The 17,284-nt window shown below is 42.6% G+C and overlaps 1 protein-coding gene across 5 annotated transcripts in view; it reads right to left on the minus strand.

Moving 5' to 3' along the window:
* The window catches only part of SORCS1 (sortilin related VPS10 domain containing receptor 1), a 487,586-nt gene extending 474,933 nt beyond the window's left edge, over positions 1 to 12,653 (minus strand). For 3 of the 5 annotated variants that reach the window (XM_087432564.1, XM_087432565.1, XM_087432562.1), the window contains exon 1: positions 11,834 to 12,524. In XM_087432564.1, coding sequence (XP_087288690.1) covers positions 11,834 to 12,391 — 558 coding nt within the window. In that variant the 5' untranslated portion in view covers positions 12,392 to 12,524. Of the gene's footprint in view, positions 1 to 11,833 lie in introns of all 5 variants that reach the window. The other 2 variants (XM_004428057.3, XM_087432563.1) reach the window with 1 other exon arrangement.
* Between the last annotated feature and the right edge of the window lie 4,631 nt (positions 12,654 to 17,284).

Here is a 17,284-nt window from a genome sequence, read left to right on the forward strand (position 1 = left end):
TGTAGTAGGAAGGGTAAGGTCAGATTAGGAATCAGTTCTACTCTGCACTTTTTATGAGTTGATAAAGTTCTTTCCACTCACTGACACTTCTCTTGTTTTCATCTCTCATTTTATTTCTGTGATTTACTCCACATCTTCAAGCCCCTGTGACAACTCTTTCTTTTTCTCTCAGTCTGTCTTTCTCTGTCCATGATGTCTCTGTCTCTTCGTCTCTCATCTTTTCTTTATCCCCCTCTTTCTTAATCTACCTCTGCTCTCTGTCTCTCTCTGCCTCTGTCATGCTCTCATATTCTCTCTCTTTCTCCCTCCTCCTCCCTTCCTCTTACTCTCTCTCTCTCCATCTCTCTGCTTCCATTGTCTCTCTGTCTCTTTCTCTTGGTTTCTTTCTCTCTCCTTGTTCTGGAGATCTTTTCACTCACCTCTCACAACAAGTAAACACCCATACCATGGCCTTACAACACCATCTAATATTTCACTCTTAAGAGTGGAGAGTTAAATGTTGTACATACAGTTGCTGTGAATGTACAGAGAAACACAAGGATGCATATGTCTGTTATGTATGCACTCATATGTACATATATGATGTAGAGAAGGATATCAAGATCAGGATAGAGACTGAGATTTCAATTGAAATGTATGTTTTTTATTGGGGAACTGGACTACTAAAATTTCCAGGAGGTGTAGTCAGGTTGGTGAAATTACCTCCAGCTCGCCAGCGTGTGCGCTTTCTCTCTCTCTCTCTCTCTCTCATCAACAAAGGGGATGATAAACAAAAGGCCTGGTAGCCCCCGCTGCTGCACACCCTGAAGAGAGACACAGATCTTGCTGCTTTGCAAAAACCCTGGGCACCAGCTCTGTCCCAACAAAAGTGATTGGAAGCAAATCAGGCAGTTTGAACGTGGGCTCTTTGTCTACTTCAGTTGCCTGGAATTCAGTTCTAATGAGGCCAAGTTCACAAACAAGCTTGCTCTCTCTTGTTTTGTTTGTTTGTTTTCACTTTTCAAATAGCTTTTAAAGCAATGCATGTTTATCGAGAAACAACAGCAGCAAAACTATGGACAAACAAAAAACATCACCTACAATCCCAACATTCATCATAATCACAGGCAAACATTTTGAATCACACCCTTCCTGTATTTTTTTCTTTTTTACAAAAGTGGAATTTTATAGTACATAATAAATTTTTTTTTTAAATATTGAGCTCTTACCATGTCCAGGTATATTTCTAGGGACTTGGGATACACAAGGGAACAACATAGACAAAAAAAAACCCTGACTTCATGGGGTTTACATCTGTTCTACTTTTAATCTGTTTTTTTCTCCCTTTCTGGTATTTTGTGGGAGGTTTCCCAATTCAATATACTGTATACATTTACATAAGCAATCTTTTAATGGCTGAATATTCTACCACATTCATGTGCAAGGTCATGCGTTGTTTGTTCTATGTGAAAAGCCAGTTTTCCCCCATGGAAATAGCAAATAAAACAGCAAATATTTAGTAAGCAAGTTGTGATATTGTGATTTATAATAAGAAATATATATTTGATCTTTGTCCCCATTTCTGGCACAGAGCTTCTAAAACCCTTGGAATTTCCTGTGAGGAGAGCGATAAAGGTGTCTTTTATTATGTTAATGAGGTGACTTTTGGACTGCCTAAAGATGGGGCTGGTTGCCAGGAGAACCAATCATGTGATTGGAGGGTTGGAACTTCCAGTCCTACCCACTGGACCTCAAGGGTGGGGAGAGGGGCTGGAGGTTAAATTGATTGCTAATGGCTGATGATTCAATAAATCATGCCCATGTAATGAAGCTTCCACAAAAATCCCAAAACACTGCATTCTCAGAGCTTTAGGGTTGGTGAACACGGAGATTTGGGGCACAGAAGGTCCGCTCTGCCTCTTCCCTACATCTTGCCCTACGCATCTTTTCCATTTGGCTGTTCCTGAGCTATATCCTTTTATAATAAACCAATAATCTAGTAAGTAAAATGTTTCTCTGGTTTCTGTGAGCTACTCTAGCAAATTAATTGAACCCAAGGAGGGGGTCAGGGATCCTCTGGTCTATAGCCAGTCCGTCAGAAGTACAGGTGACAACCTAGGCTTGCAACTGGCGTCTGTAGGAGGTGGGGACAGTTCTGTGGGACTGAGCCTTCAACCTGTGGAATCTGATGTTATCTCTGGGTAGATAGTGTCAAAATTGAGTTGAATTGTGGGACACCCAGCTAGTGTCTGAGAATTGCTTGCTGTTGTGAGGAAACCACCTCTGCCCCAACACACACACAATGGAAATTGGGAACAGAACCCTATTACAAGTATTATGTGCAAATAGCAAAAGATGTTGAGAGGGATGCCAAAAAGAGTAAGACAGGGTCCCCGCCTTCATTATAAGAAAATGGAACTGGAGTGAAAGAACATAAACGCAGAGACAGAAGCAGCATCATGAGCAACATGTTACAAATATCTTTTAGTAGGCCACACTTGAGCATTATTAGTACTAGTATTAATACTAACAAAATCATGGTGATAATAACAATAATAATAATGATAATATCTAACCCTTATTGATTGCTTATTATGTGCCAGATGCCACTATAAGCAATTTATATCTATTGTCTCCTTTAACAATCAAGAAACTGCATAAAAAGTATATCATTATTATTTCCATTTTCGAGATGAGGAAACTAAGACACAGAGTTATAAAGTTAATTGCCCAAGTTCACATATCTAGTAGATTGTGGAGTGGGGATTCAAACCAATCACTAAACATTATATTTAAAATAAAGTACTCATTTAGCCACCTAAGACATGTCTTTCCCACGGTCATATGGACTGCCAGGAAGGATAATTGCCTAGAATATATTCAGTGACAGAAATATCACCATCTGGCAGAAAGGCATCATTTTCTTCTGCTCGGAAGGCCATGTGCTGTCCCACGTAATTATCTCTCATTCTCCTACAGAGCCTTCCACGGGTGTTCACCATTGGGGTCATAGTTTCTTTTGAGAAACTGATAAAAGCTGTGGGCTTCAGCTCTCCATGGGGAAAAATAAAGCACATGGACATAATGTTGCGTAGACAATGGAAGGGGTTCATAGACCCCAAAACTAAGATGAATCTTAGGGAAATGATTTTCAAACTTCTGTGTTCCTAACAATCTCCTAGAGAGTTTATAAAACATAAAGATTCCTAGTCCCCATCAGCAGATTCAAAAGCAGGTCCCATGAAGACAAACTCTGAGAAATGCTGCCATAGGTGCCCAGGGAGAGAGCCCCCATCTCGCAGGTAAGAATACCTCCATCAATTCGGCAAAATGCAAGTCAGGGTAAAGAGGACTGCAGACAGGTTTCTAAGCAAGGTGACAACCATGCCTAAAATAGCCTTTTCTCCCCTTTAAGGATTCTAATCAAGAATGTGTGGTGGGAAGAGCTGAGATAAGGGGAAGACCTTTTATTTTTAACCCCTCCACACACACAGGCCCTGGAGCAGAAGGATGGATGGCCCACAATTTTGTGTCTCAATAGCCCCTATCACTCTGGTTAGGGGAAGATGACTAGAGGCATCAATCCATTGGCTGCAGGGCACAACATGATTAGCTGGTTGTCTGATAACATGATTTTTATTAGCACTTTCTTTAAAAAGTGTATGAGTTGTCCACATTGTCACTCTAGGGTCATTAGCCAGCAGGGAGAAACCAAACAGCACACCCCACACTTCTTCCCAGGATAATAAGACTAAGACGACACATATTAATAACCCCAGGCGAGCCACTCGTGGGGATGGATGGATGTTAGGGCTCTGATCAAGAGGCATCAGGGACCAGCTTATTACCAAGTAAAGTGCATCAAGTCAGTTACCTAAGATTGGGGTGACGCGACAGGAAGAACCCTGAGATGGGGTACTCACATCAAGAGTTCCCCTACTGCCCCTCGGCACTGACCTGTGGTGTTCTCTCTAAAGAAACTCAGAAATAAACTCTTACCAAGGAACAACGTGATCAAAAAGAAAAAGCTTTGGAGCCAGAAAGGGCAAAAATCAAATTCCAGCTCTGCCACCTTCTACCCGGGTTACCTCAGGCAAGATCTTTAAGCCTAGACTTTCACAGCTTTAGAATGAGGAGAATGATACCTAGTGCGTAAGGGTGGTGTGAGGTTGAAGTAAAATAATGTGGTAATGCTCTAGAATGTACTCCCAGGGAAGCTGTTCACTAAATTAGTGGTTATTTATGTTGTTATTGTTAAGAGGGACTTCTGCCATCATTAACATATCTTGCTACAGAGAGCTATGCCTATTGTTCAGCAAACTCTCCTTCCTCCCTTTCTCCACCCCAACCCCCAACCCCTCCCCCAAAAGTTAGAAGAAGTAGAAAAGTCAATAGCTGATAACTCAGTGATAATCCTTGAGCAAATAAAATCCATTGGTATCAACAGGCACCTCTTCAGTTTGACTACTACAGCTCCCAAATGTTGACATGCTAGTTCCCTTGACAGAGACCATACTTAATATTATTTTCAACTAGATTTCATCTGCATAACAATTAAAGAGAAGAGGTGGCAATCTCCCTTTTCTCCCCCAACTCCCTGCTGCAATAAGCCCAGTCATAAGTAATCTTATCTCCGAAGTCCATTAGCAGGGGAGCACATATGGTGGATAGATTATTGCCGAAGACCTCATTGCAGAAAGTCCCATCATCTCTCTTTAAGGTCCCTTTTAAAAGGTTTAAACAACGTCAAGAGCATGACTTTTGACAAGGCCACTTGCTCTGAAGGCCAGAACAAATAACTTGAAGCTGGGCCTAGAACTCAGGAGCTCCATGGCCAATATCCATACTTCTTCCTGAAATGACAAACATTATAGAACCAGGTGCAAACGCTTCAGGCAAACCATGAGGCTAGGATGCAGCTGTGTTCTAACTCTTGCCTGTGGAAAGCGAGCAGTGGGCTAATCGAAGAACCAGTCGTACACTGTGACAAAACATTTTTGACCCTCCTCTTCCACTAACTGACCTGCTCAACAGTAATCAATGCCTTCATTTCTCTATTTGAAAAACGTAGATAATATTTGTCTTTCCTGTCTCATAGGGCTGTGGTCAGAATTAAACTGAGGTAATGTTCCAATCTTGGAAAACTGAAGCATTTTGCAAAGGAAAAAGGGTTATAACCAACATAACATGGTATAACAACATTCAGGAGTGCTATTGAAATAGACACAATATCTTTTATACATGTGTAAAATTTCATGTGGGATTCCCTACAGAGCATTCACGTCCTTTTTTTTTCCTACCTACATTTTAGAATAGCCTCTGTTCTTTCCTGATAAACCTTACACAGTAGGATTCCACTTTTGTTTCTCGCCAACCGTTTCACTATTCCCTCCATCCCATCTGAGCAGAGTGCGCGCTTCTCAAGAGTAACCATTACACCTCCATGGAGCCTGCTTCACCTCACACTGACCACGCGTCTTCTCTGCCATCCTCTTTGGCCACTGCAGACACACTGCTTGTCCAGTTTCCCCTCTAGGACACACAGATACATTCTCCTCCCTTTCTAGCCAGAGATATAGGGCAGTAATTGAGACATACACAAAGACAAGACAAATATTTTACATACGTTTAGGGACTTAATGTAAGCTGGCAGGGAGCCAAATTAATTTACCCACCAGGCAGCCTGGCCAGTGATACTTCTGACCAAGAACTTTAACAAAAGAAAGTCCTTTTGAGAAAACTGTGTGTGGAAAATGTCAAGGTAAAAATGAAACAATAATGACTCCAGCTGAGATTTAATGTGCAAATAAGGGCAATCACGTCTTTAAGTGATCATACAGGTTTTTATTTTCTTTGGGGGCTGGGAATATACCTAAACTCATTGGATGGATGTGTATATTTTTTGCTTAAATATCATATTTTTAAAACTATTTTGAAGATTAAAACTTTAGCTAACATAGTTTACATTTAATGTCAGTTAATTTTCTGGACATAGGAATTTTTACATCTCTACTCTTGACATTTACTCACACCATACATTCATCTCAAAATATCCTTGTAATAATCTCCATCTCTTGATTAAAATTTTCTCTACATTTCAAGGTTCAGTTGAAGCACTTGCTCTGCAATAAAGCTTGAAGACTGCCCCAGCCAGAAGATGTCCATCCCTCCTCTGAAATCCTATAGCATGTCATGCCCTCAGAGGACACTTATCTTCTGCTGCCTCTTAAGAGGATTCTATGGGTACAAAGCTGGAAGCACTTTGAGGGCAAGTATTATTTCTTTTCATCTTTGTGCATCATTCCACATATGCCCACATATTATCAGTGCCTGACAAATATTAGGACTCAATACATATTTGTGGAATGAAAAGTAAATATGATAATTTATGTAAGATTCTTAGCATAACGCTGCCACACGGCAATTTCTCTTTAAATGTGAGGATTTAGGGCCGGCCCCGTGGCTTAGCGGTTAAGTGCGCGCGCTCCATTACTGGCGGTCCAGGTTCGGATCCCGGGCACGCACAGACGCACTGCTTCTCCGGCCATGCTGAGGCCGCGTCCCACATACAGCAACTAGAAGGATGTGCAACTATGACATACAACTATCTACTGGGGCTTTGGGGAAAAAAAAAGGAGGAGGATTGGCAAAAGATGTTAGCTCGGAGCCGGTCTTCCTCAGCAAAAAGAGGAGGATTAGCATGGATGTTAGCTCAGGGCTGATCTTCCTCACAAAAAATAAAAATAAAAAATAAATAAATAAATAAATGTGAGGATTTATTATTCTCTTAAATAAATTAGATAATTACATCAGCTTTTGTACCCTAGTCTATAAGTTTCTGGAGTCTTTCTTTAAAAAGATCTGGATATAGTTCCCAGAGACAACATTCATGTCATTTTACTCTAGAAGGATTAAATATCTTAAGAGATTTTTACTTTCCAATTTCACATTAAGCAATTTTTTTGTCAAAAGATAGCAAGTTCCCTAACGTGAGGATGTGATACAATAAACCTAATAAACTATGTTTTGCTGCAAATCCACAGTGAAATAAATGCCTGCTTGGATCTTAAACGTCTTGATTTCCTAGATATGAATAGATACAAATATGAACCATGGAAAAATGAAGAATCTCATGAAATAAAAGGCTTGCTCACTTACAGGTCAAGGGCATAGGTCACTGTGCCATTTCTGCATCCCCAAAACTCCCAATGCACTTTATTTAAATGTAGTAGGTGCATAATACCTTCAGGTTCAACAACCTATTAAATTAATTTCAGCCTGAAAGGGATTTCAATGGTGTTCTAGTGTATTAGTATCATTTTGCAGAGGATGAAATTGAGGCCACAAAATTTTAACAGGCTATGACTACATATCTAATTTTTGTGTTCAGCCAGGACTATAACCCAAGATTCTTAATTCCCAGTAGAGAATTATTTCTTTAACTAAAATAAGAAGTAGCATTTATTGAGCACTTACTGTGTACCAGCCTCTTCATATACATGATGTTTAATCTTCAGGAAAAAGCCTGCAAAAAACGTACTATCCCCATATTTTAGTTGAGGAAACTGAAGCTCAAAGAACTTAAGTGTCTGGCTCAAGGCAAAGTGCTGGTAAGCAGGAGAGCTAATGTTCAAACTCAAATCTCTCTGCTTCCAACACCACTGCCTTCCATGTCACACCATATCAATGTTCGTTAATAGCATAAAGCACTGATCAGAGAAGGAATTGTGTGGGCTTGCTAGAGAAAGCTAAAATCTTTTACCATTTTGCTTAAAAAAAGGTAAAAAAAATTTTCAAAATCTATAGCCAATGAAGTGTTCATACCCAACCCCTCTATAAAAGTAGATTGGTAATTAACTTAGAAAAGGAATCTATTCCTGAAGAACACCAGATCTGAAAGCTGCATAATGGCAAGTTACCTCGTGCTCAATGAATCACCAGGTGCAGAATCCACATCTCACTAAAGATGAAGAGGTGGGCAGATAAGAGAACAACCAAATCACTCCTCAAGGGAAAGAGAGCAACGTGACAGGCACATGTGACAGTCCTTGCTTTTCAACAAAGAAATGGAACTTCCAGCTAAGACTATGCCCTATCCATCATCATCTGAAATCCACCCAAGATAGGATTATTTAAAATACAGATTCCCAAAGTCTGAGTTTTTCTGTCCTACCTTAAAGTCTATAAGACAAGCCATTCTGTGGGATTTGGGGGTCAGATCCCACTGGGTGCCAATCTCTGCTTCATCACTGAACTGTTGCATCCTCTGGGTAAGTCATTTAGCCTTCCGGAGCCTCAGTTTCCTCCTTTACATAATGGGAATAATAATATCTACTCACAATATTTTTGTGAAAATTAAGTGAGATGATGAACGTAAGGCATCACGCAAAAACCTGACCCAAGTTGGTACTCAGTTTATCCACTAAGGTTGGATGGTCCATGTCAAGTCCCAGAAGAACTAAAGGCAAAGAAGTTCGTGAAAATCAACCAGACCATCATGCTTTATGATAAATGCTCTATTAAAGAAAACATAATGGCAAATATGTCAAGTAAAAGCCTCTGTTAGCAAATCTTATAACACCATTTCCAGTGAGAAAGGGACAAGGTGGTGAACTGAAATATTCAAATTGACTCCAGCATAGAAATATGAAAAAGAGATATTAACACTTGCCACCTACCTATTACCTGACAAGGATTTTATAAGGATTAATGAGTGTAGCACTTTGAAATTCCTTGGAAATAAGGTCCCATCACACACACATATATATACACAAAAATATATTTTAACAAACTAAGGATTACTTTATAAATTTAGATCAGGGCACAGCATGCCTCGGATGAGTAGGGTAGGAACAATATGTTCTTGCTTACGACACCAAGCTCATGACAAATGATTCATACCCAGCACCTTTCATGCCAAAAGATCCCCCCAGGTGTTCCACCAACTCTGGCAACAGTTTCCATCAAGCTAGACTGCAGGAGGAAGGAATCACATCACGCCCACGGAGAAGGCAAAACAGTCATGTCTTTACACAACTGCACAAGTCCAACAGTGGAGGGGCAGGAAGGAGATGGGAAGGGGGTGAGGGAACCATCAGAATTTCTCACAAGTTTGACAGGCAGCCTATAATTACCATACATTTACACTGTTAATGCAGGTGTTATTGGAATCAGGAGCCCTACTTAGCAAAGGCTTTTAGCTAAAGGTGAGACAAGTTCAGTTCCCTATTGTCTGCGGCCCTGAATGTGTTGAGGGCGGATTTACGGGGGACGACATCTAAATGTGAAAAAAATGAGAGCCCCCAATCCTGTCCTCAAGTGTAGGTTAGCGGATTTCTCCCTCTGGGGGAAAGAGAAGTGCTGTGAGATGAGAGTTTCAAACAGGTGTACAGTACTTTACAGTCACCATGCCCTCTTATGTACATCCTGGCACATAATTCTCTGTAATGAATCCGACAGGCATTTTGGAGATGAGGAAATTCACACTCGGAGTGCAATCAACTTGCCAAGATCAAACCACAAATAAGCAGAATTAGAACTCAGATCTCCACTCTGCGTTTCATGTCACCAAGTGGCCCAGGAAAGTTTCTTTCTGCCTTCTTCCCCTTTAAAAACTATTTTAAACTTTGTCTCTCCTATGAATCTGGGCCAGCTTTGTTTTGGAGGACCTAGATAAAGACTATTGCTCTCCCTCTACCATCTGTACGTATACACTAAAAAAACAATTTATGTGTAGGCAGCAGGATGGGGGTTGGGGCGGCTGTCCTCACAGAAGAAGAGACTTCAGGGGGGAGAAATCTTATTAGTAACATGATTTGAGTGCTCAAACTTTTAACATGCACCACCTCGATTATTTCCTACATTATCTCAGACTTCCCTGCACGTCGCCCATGCAAGCTCTGACCTTAATAAGCCCAACTGGGTTTATAAGCACCATTCAAAAAAAAAAAAAAGGCTGGCAGTGCTTGGCACCATATCTTAAATGAAGTTTAAAATTTGCCAAAAACATACTCTCTTGTTCTCACTCTTTCCAAGCTCTTTCAAGAGATGAACTAAAGTAGAGGTCTAATGGGTGAGTGATATTTTACAGCTTGAATTACATTAAAAGCCAGAAATATTTTGAGTCCAAAATCCTTTATTTCTTGATACAATAAGATGTAATATGTTTGATGTGTTTGCAATCTCCCCTTAAAGCCAGAAGCTTCGAGTTAAATCACTTAAAGCAGTGCAAAAGCTATTCAATCAGTTTAAGAAGATTCAAATTCAAATTGGGGGATTAATTTTAGTGGTTATGATATAAAAGATAGGATAGTTAAGTTAAGGCATGAGGACAAGGATCTCCAGAACTTGAACGGAAAGAATTTCGGCTTCAATTACTTGATTAAACCTCTCCTGAGAACCATATAAAACCACAGCCTCAGTCATGAAGGCTGAATTGTAGGCAAGATCCTGCTGGTGCTCTCAGGACGGAGACATAATACAAAATACTATTTATCACGATTGCCTTAATATAGTTTATATCTATGTACCCGAGAAATTCATAATGACAGACTATTATTTTAAAATGTTCATGACTTTCATTAAAAAGCTGACAACCAGCACAACTCACTAAAGTGGCACTTCCTCTGTGTCTAGGAAGGTTTCTGGCAATTACATCACAACTGAAAACATCTGAAAGGTACCAGGATGTATAGACTGTGCATATTACAAATACTACAATCTCAATAACCTGACAGAAGCTGAAACTTTGATTTTTTTTTTCATTGTACCTATCCTTAGTTTTTATGTTTTTCTTGTCTGCCTAATGGCAGCCAGGAGAAGTTTCCACAGTTTTAAACAGTCTTCAGTTATCATCAAAGCTGGTTCTTTACTATTTCCGTTCATTGAAATTTCCAGGTGCCGTTTAAACTAGAATAGCTACCTAAGATTCCAGACATGCAGGCTTTGCCAAAAATCTAAAACCTTCCCTGATGTGGCCAAAGCTCATGGATTTGCACCCACTCTCCCCAGTGTCAGCCTCCTGGAATCCGGCAATCCCTCTCTTCCCCTCATAAAGAAAAAGCTAAGCCTTTATTTGTGCTCTTCACTAGAGGAGGTCAGGCAGTGGGGGAGAACAGGGAGTTGTTGTCACTGGGATATATCTGATCTTCCTGGGACTGATCACGCCAGAGAACAACCACTCATTCACAGGCTGGAAAGCCCCAGCTCTCAAAACACACTGGCTTGTGCTGTTAGAAGATGCTGGAGAGTTCCCGTCCTGAAACTTGCATCCACTTGGTCCCCAGAAACAGAGAATACATCAAGGGCACCTTATCAGCCACTGTCCATTGCATTTCTCTTCCCTTGTGGGTAAGAGGAGGTTGGCAGCTCTGTATAAAAAATAAAATTAAAAGCCTACAAACAAAGCCTTCTTGATCTTACCTGAGCTCATCCACAAGTCTAGCAAGTAAAGGGAAAGTCACTTGAGGGAATGTCAGCCAGCCTGGAAATTTAACCCTTTCACCTCCGCATTCAGAATACTTTGACCCCCACCCCTACCCCCCTACCCCTGCTTGCCTGGTCTTCAGGTCCATACTACACCAATGTGACCAAAGAAACAGGAAATAGGGATTTACCTGACCCTTTAGAAGCGTTATTCCGGTTTGGAGAGGACTCTGGTTGTGTTGGGGGCTGGGGGTGTTTGGTCATCTAATAGGTAACATTAACTCCTGAGGGAGGTGAGCAGGGAAGACCTTAGTTTGCAGCGTCTTTCAAGTCCAGAAACCCCATTTCCCCAAATTCTCCATCAGATCACAGAGCCCACTTTAACCCTTTCCATCTCTCACCCCTTTGCCCTCAGTCCCATTCTACTCACGCTGCTGTTGTGGCCAGACCAGTGGACCATGGCTTGGTTGTGTGCTGAGTCGCCTGTCAGCGCGAACGTGGTGCTGGTCAGTCTCAGCTCCTCCATCCGGAAGCGAGTGGCTTTGTCCGGGTCCCGCTCCAGAGTCCCAGGCTCCTGCTGCCCTCCGTCCCTTAGCACTCCCCGGGGGCTTCTACTCGTGCCTTCTCCCCGTTCTGCCTTCTGCTGATCCGCTGCACTCCGTCTCCTCCGGCCAGAGCGGGGAGCAACCGCCACCGACGCCCCGGTGCCGGGGGCCCGCTCCAGGAACAGCGCTCGGTCTCCCGGGGCCACTGCGAACAGGGGGCGCCCAAGGAGGGGCAGGGGCGTGGCAGGAGCCCTGCCTCGCGGTCCCTGGTGAGGAAAGCCCCCTGGGGTCGGAGCCCAGCGCTGGGCCGAGCTGGGGTGCAGCGGGGGACAGCAAGAGCCGCCGCCGAAGGCGCCCGGGGCGCAGAGGACCAAGAGCCCTGCGCCGGCGAGAAGCGCGCTCAGCCGGGCTGGGGAGCCGCCGGCCGCGCCAACTTTTCCCATCGCAGGAGCAGAGAGGAGTGGAGAGAAGGTCCCGGACCGGAGGTGGAGGCGCGGTGCTCTCCGCTGGCCGGCTGTGGGGGACAGGCGCTCAGGACCCCAACTCCATCCAAGTTGGGCCGCGGCGGGGGCGGACGGAGGCGGCGCGGGGCAGGTGGCTGCCGCTTGTCCAGGCTGGGCTGGTGCCGAGCGCGGGTTCGGACCGAGCGAGCCGCCGCCACGCGGGGGTGGAGCTGAAGTGAAGTCACGGGCGGAGCGGGCGCTGGCGCGCTGGCAGGCGACGCGGGAAGGAGGGCGGGCGCTGCCGGGGCTCCCGGCGCCGCGTCCCGCTCCCGAGCTGCGCTGCGCGCGGGTGGCTGCGGGGACCCGAGGCGCTGCCGACCGTCCCCTTGGGCTCGCCGCCGCTGTGGCCGCCCGCTCCTCGCAGCCGCCCGCTCTGCGCCCGCGCGGCCGCGGGTCTCCGCGGTGAGCCCGCGCGCCCCTCGGGTGGGGGCGGTCAGCCCGGACCTCGCGGAGTGGTCACTGTGTTGGGGAATTCCTATTCCTGTTTTATTGTTTCTATCAGTCTCTGTTGCTGTTTCCTTTTCCCTTGGTCTTTTCCAGTTTAGGTTAGAAGGTAGGGATGGATGAGCTCCTGCTCTTTCCCTTCTTAGTCTCGGTGAGTTGGCATCTCGACCTTACCTTGAGCAGAGCCTGAGTGTCGGGCCTGGGGGAGATCCCGGAAAGGCAACAGCAGAGAATGATGTAATTAAATGATCGTGTGTGTGTGTGTGTGTGTGTGTGTGTGTGTGTGTGTGTGTGTAGTTTGGGGTTTTTTTTCCATCAGTTATCAGCTTAGACGCCTTTCCTGACCTCCTAAAGCATCCACTGTATTTGAACCCAATCTTCTCGCATCTTCTCGCCGTATATCTTGGCTTCCCTAAGAGACTACAAACTCATTGAGGACAGGAAGACCAAATTGTGAGCAACCTCGAAGAAGCGACGAGCTTATTTGATTTGCCATTTTATCCTCAGAGCTTGACACAGTGCCCTACCCGGTGGGAAATCTGTCAGTCGTTAATTCAATAAATGTTTATTGTAAGTCTATCCTCTCTATATATGCAAATAAATACAGGACAGGAGGCATCCTGCTGTATTTACTCTGTCAGTTGTGCCTAGCCCAGAGCTACTAACGCATGCCTTAAGGTTCTTATTAGCAAATCCCAAGTCTATGCTGGGTGCTCTGCCACTAGTTTGCTGTGGGACCTCAGACAAGCAGCAATCTCTAAGCTTCCTACAATTTAAAATTAAGTGGTTGTTTTAGTTGACCTTTAAAATCCCTTCCAATCCTAAAATTCTATAATTGTATGATTATAATGTCTGCCCAGCCCAGCTCCCCTGCTACTGTTCAAAAGTTCAGATGAAGATTTACAGTAGGTGAATGGGCTTTGAAAATTACAAAGAACTTCTCAAAATCCAAGCCTTTTTCAAATAGAAAGTTTGCTTCTAAGGGTTGAAATACCTTCAGATTTCTTTGTAGTCTTCACTTGCCTAATAATACTTCCTTATCACCTGGTAACTATTAAATTATTCAATGAATATTTACTGATTGAATAAATGAATGCCGCAACGTGATAGTACAATTTCCAGTTTCTAATTACATTTTTGTTCATTTTGACACTTGCAAAGGTAACCTCACTGAAAACTCTGAATGCTGAGTTTGTGATGGAACCAACTTGAAAGTAACAGAGTGATAATTACTCTTCAATTAATGATACCTCTTTTGATGTTGTCCAAGAGGAATTTCTCTTAAAACAGTTAAACCCAGAGTTCTGTTACAAAACGTTAATTTAAGTTATTGTTCTTATGACCAATCCAAGTAATGTGCAAATGCAAGGAGGGCAGGCTTCTCAGCCATTAAACTGAATATTTAAAAGGACAAAAGAGCATCCTGTTTGTCATTAAAGGAGACTCAGTCTGTTCTCTCAAAAGCACCTTTACTACCCAAGCCTGAATCCTCTGGAGAAAGGAACACTATCTGGCAGACTGTGGTTTCTAGATGGAGGAGAGGAGAGCCAGAGGTCCTCCTTCCTCCCAGAATTACAAATGCTCTTTGTCAAAGCCCAGGGCACTGGTTCTCCTCTCCTCAGCAAGGTTTTCAGAGCTTTGTAGGATCATTTGCTTAATGCCTTCTTTCTATGCCCTGCTAACCTCCTTTCCAGTCTGGATAAGGGAGAATTCCTCCAAGAGAGGAAAACCAGATGAAAAAGTCAGAACCCATATACATTCCCATCCAAATATAGGACTGGAAAAGGCAAAATAGAAGAAGAAATTAGTGGATTCAAATTTTCTGGTCTTAGTCTATTATTGCCCTACCAAAATTTAGATTGTTTAGGTTTCAAAATGAAGTTCTTCCTGAAGAATTGGTACAAGCAGAGCTGATTTTTCCTCCCCAAAGAGTTTATAACTCCCATCTTTTAAAACACACCTATTACAAAGATCCCTTTAAATTGAATGCATTTGCAGGCCACTTGCTGAGAATTCAGAGAGGGCAGGCACTTTTTTAATGCCTGATTTTTGTTGTTCATTTGAGAAAAAGGTTACACAGATGACAATGAAATTGGCTCCAAGTATTCTTGTTGTTTTTATAAATTCATTTTATTTCTCGTGGGTCTGATCCCCATTGAAGTTTGCCAACAAGCAGAAAGGGAAAGTACCAGTAATTCCCTAAACCATCCTCCTTTTCCAGAAAAGTTCAAGAAATAAGCTAATCATGGAGGAAAGTGGGCTAGTCTATTTCAAGGTGTTTTCAATCCAACAACCCGCTAAGAAACCCAATAGGTTTTATAAATATAATGCATTAATAATGGGTCATTTATTAGGAAAACAGTTTATATCAAAGGCCGGTAGAGAGTTAGATCTGTAATCCAATAGGGAGTCTTTTCATTATGTATATGAAAAATTTACCACCACCTAGTCTAAGTTACCATCACTTCCCACCTGGACTAGCACAGCAGCCTCCTGACTGTGCTCCCTACTCTGCAATTGCTCTGCTCCATCCTTTCTCTAGAATAGTCATACCAAAGGGGGGTACGAGTACCCAAATGGTACCACAAGATGATTTATTTGTGTGCAGGAAGAAAATAATAGCCTCGTTAACATTTAATTACTGAAAAACATATATCTGTTATATATACATATAAGAGAGAGAGACAGAAAAGAGAGAGAGCAAATATGAACGTTTTGGAGCCACATGCTGGTTGGTGTGCATGATCAAAAAAGTTCAGATGCCTTGCCCTACAAAACAGCAAAGGTGGTCTTCCAGAAGTATAAAAAGTATCATTCCTTGCCACTGTTCAAAATCCTTCACTGACTTACCATTGCAAACAAAGAAAATCTGCACTCCTTACCGTGACCAATCAGGTCTGCATGAGCTGGGTCCTGTCCCGTCCTCAATCACATTTGGCAGCACGCTCCCTCCTCACTCATATGTTCCAGCCATTCTGGGCAATCCTTTCCTCCGATGTGCCAAGTTGTTTTTCCAACTCATAGCCTTAGTATATGCTGTTCCACCTGCCTGGAATGCCCACGGCCATCCCCACCTCACATGGCTGACTCACATGGCATGACTTCTTTGAGACCTTCTCTTTAAATGTACTTCCTTAGAGAGACTTTCCCTGACTCCCTACCTAAGAAGAAATTCCTTTCATATTTTCTGTGCCAGCCCCATATTAGTTTTTTCTTAGCATATATTATAGCCTTCAGTTATTTTATCCGAATATTTTTTGTTGATATTCCTCAAAAACCATGTGCATAAAACCTGTCTCCCTTTGCCTCCTTCAGTGCCTGGCTCAATGTAAGTGCTCAATAAATAACGATTGGCTGGCTGCACAGCACTTGTGTAGCAGCATTACCTGCACAACTTCTAGTAGTTAACACTTTGTAAATCAGTTGTTACATGTGCCAGAAACCATGTTAAGGATTTAACATGTACCAGCTCATTCATTTTTTTACAAAATTTATCTCAACTAAGTACTATCATTGTCCTCTCTTTACAGACCACGTTAAACAGCTACCCAGAGTCACACGGCAATTTAGTGCAAGAGGCGAGGCTTTAACCCACGCATCTTATTTCTAATATGTTCTTGACTTTATGCAATACTGTTTCTACTCCAAATCCAACTAATAACAGATAATATTCATTGACAATTTACTATGTGCCAGGCACTCTAATTAGCACTTTGAATCATTTTTAGTAATGTTGAGTAAGCAATTTTGGACAAGTGAGCAAGATTGTCTGGGCTGAGGGGAAAATCTGTATTCTCCAACTTATATTTGCTTGTATTGGTGAGGGCGGGGGGGTAATGTTAAAGAGAGTGGTGTATTCATTACTCACATAACCTCACTGCATGAAATACAGTAGCTGTCACATTGATTTTCTTCTTCCTTTTTTCCTAGCTCTCTCCATATCTGATGGATACCTTGGCTTCGGCTGCACTGAATCACATTATGTGTCTCATCATTAGAACAATGTCTTTTAATAGCTCTCAAAATACTTGGCTCCCCTTGGATACCATTGAGACAAGGTGTCTTGCCTTTCAGATCAATTTCATGAAGCACCACAGAAAGAAAACTGGGGAGAATAATATGCAGACTCTTCTCATTGCCTGCCAAGAAGATGATGAGATTTTTTTAAAGCTGCCCTTTAAAATACTTTCAGATATCAGCAAATACTGGCCTAGGTATGAATCCAGTAATTGTGTGTCTTCTCATACGCCCAGTCTAAGTGGCTTTAACAGAAGGGCTTAAGCCCTCTTATCTGTAAAAATAGGTCTAAGATTATCTACCTGACTCGTAAGGATGTTGTAAAAGTTAATTCAACCTCATATACCTGTTGGAGATAACAACACTGTGTTG

This window comes from Ceratotherium simum, chromosome 6, assembly GCF_057802395.1.
Source record: "Ceratotherium simum simum isolate JZ-2026a chromosome 6, ASM5780239v1, whole genome shotgun sequence".
Classification (NCBI taxonomy): domain Eukaryota; kingdom Metazoa; phylum Chordata; class Mammalia; order Perissodactyla; family Rhinocerotidae; genus Ceratotherium; species Ceratotherium simum.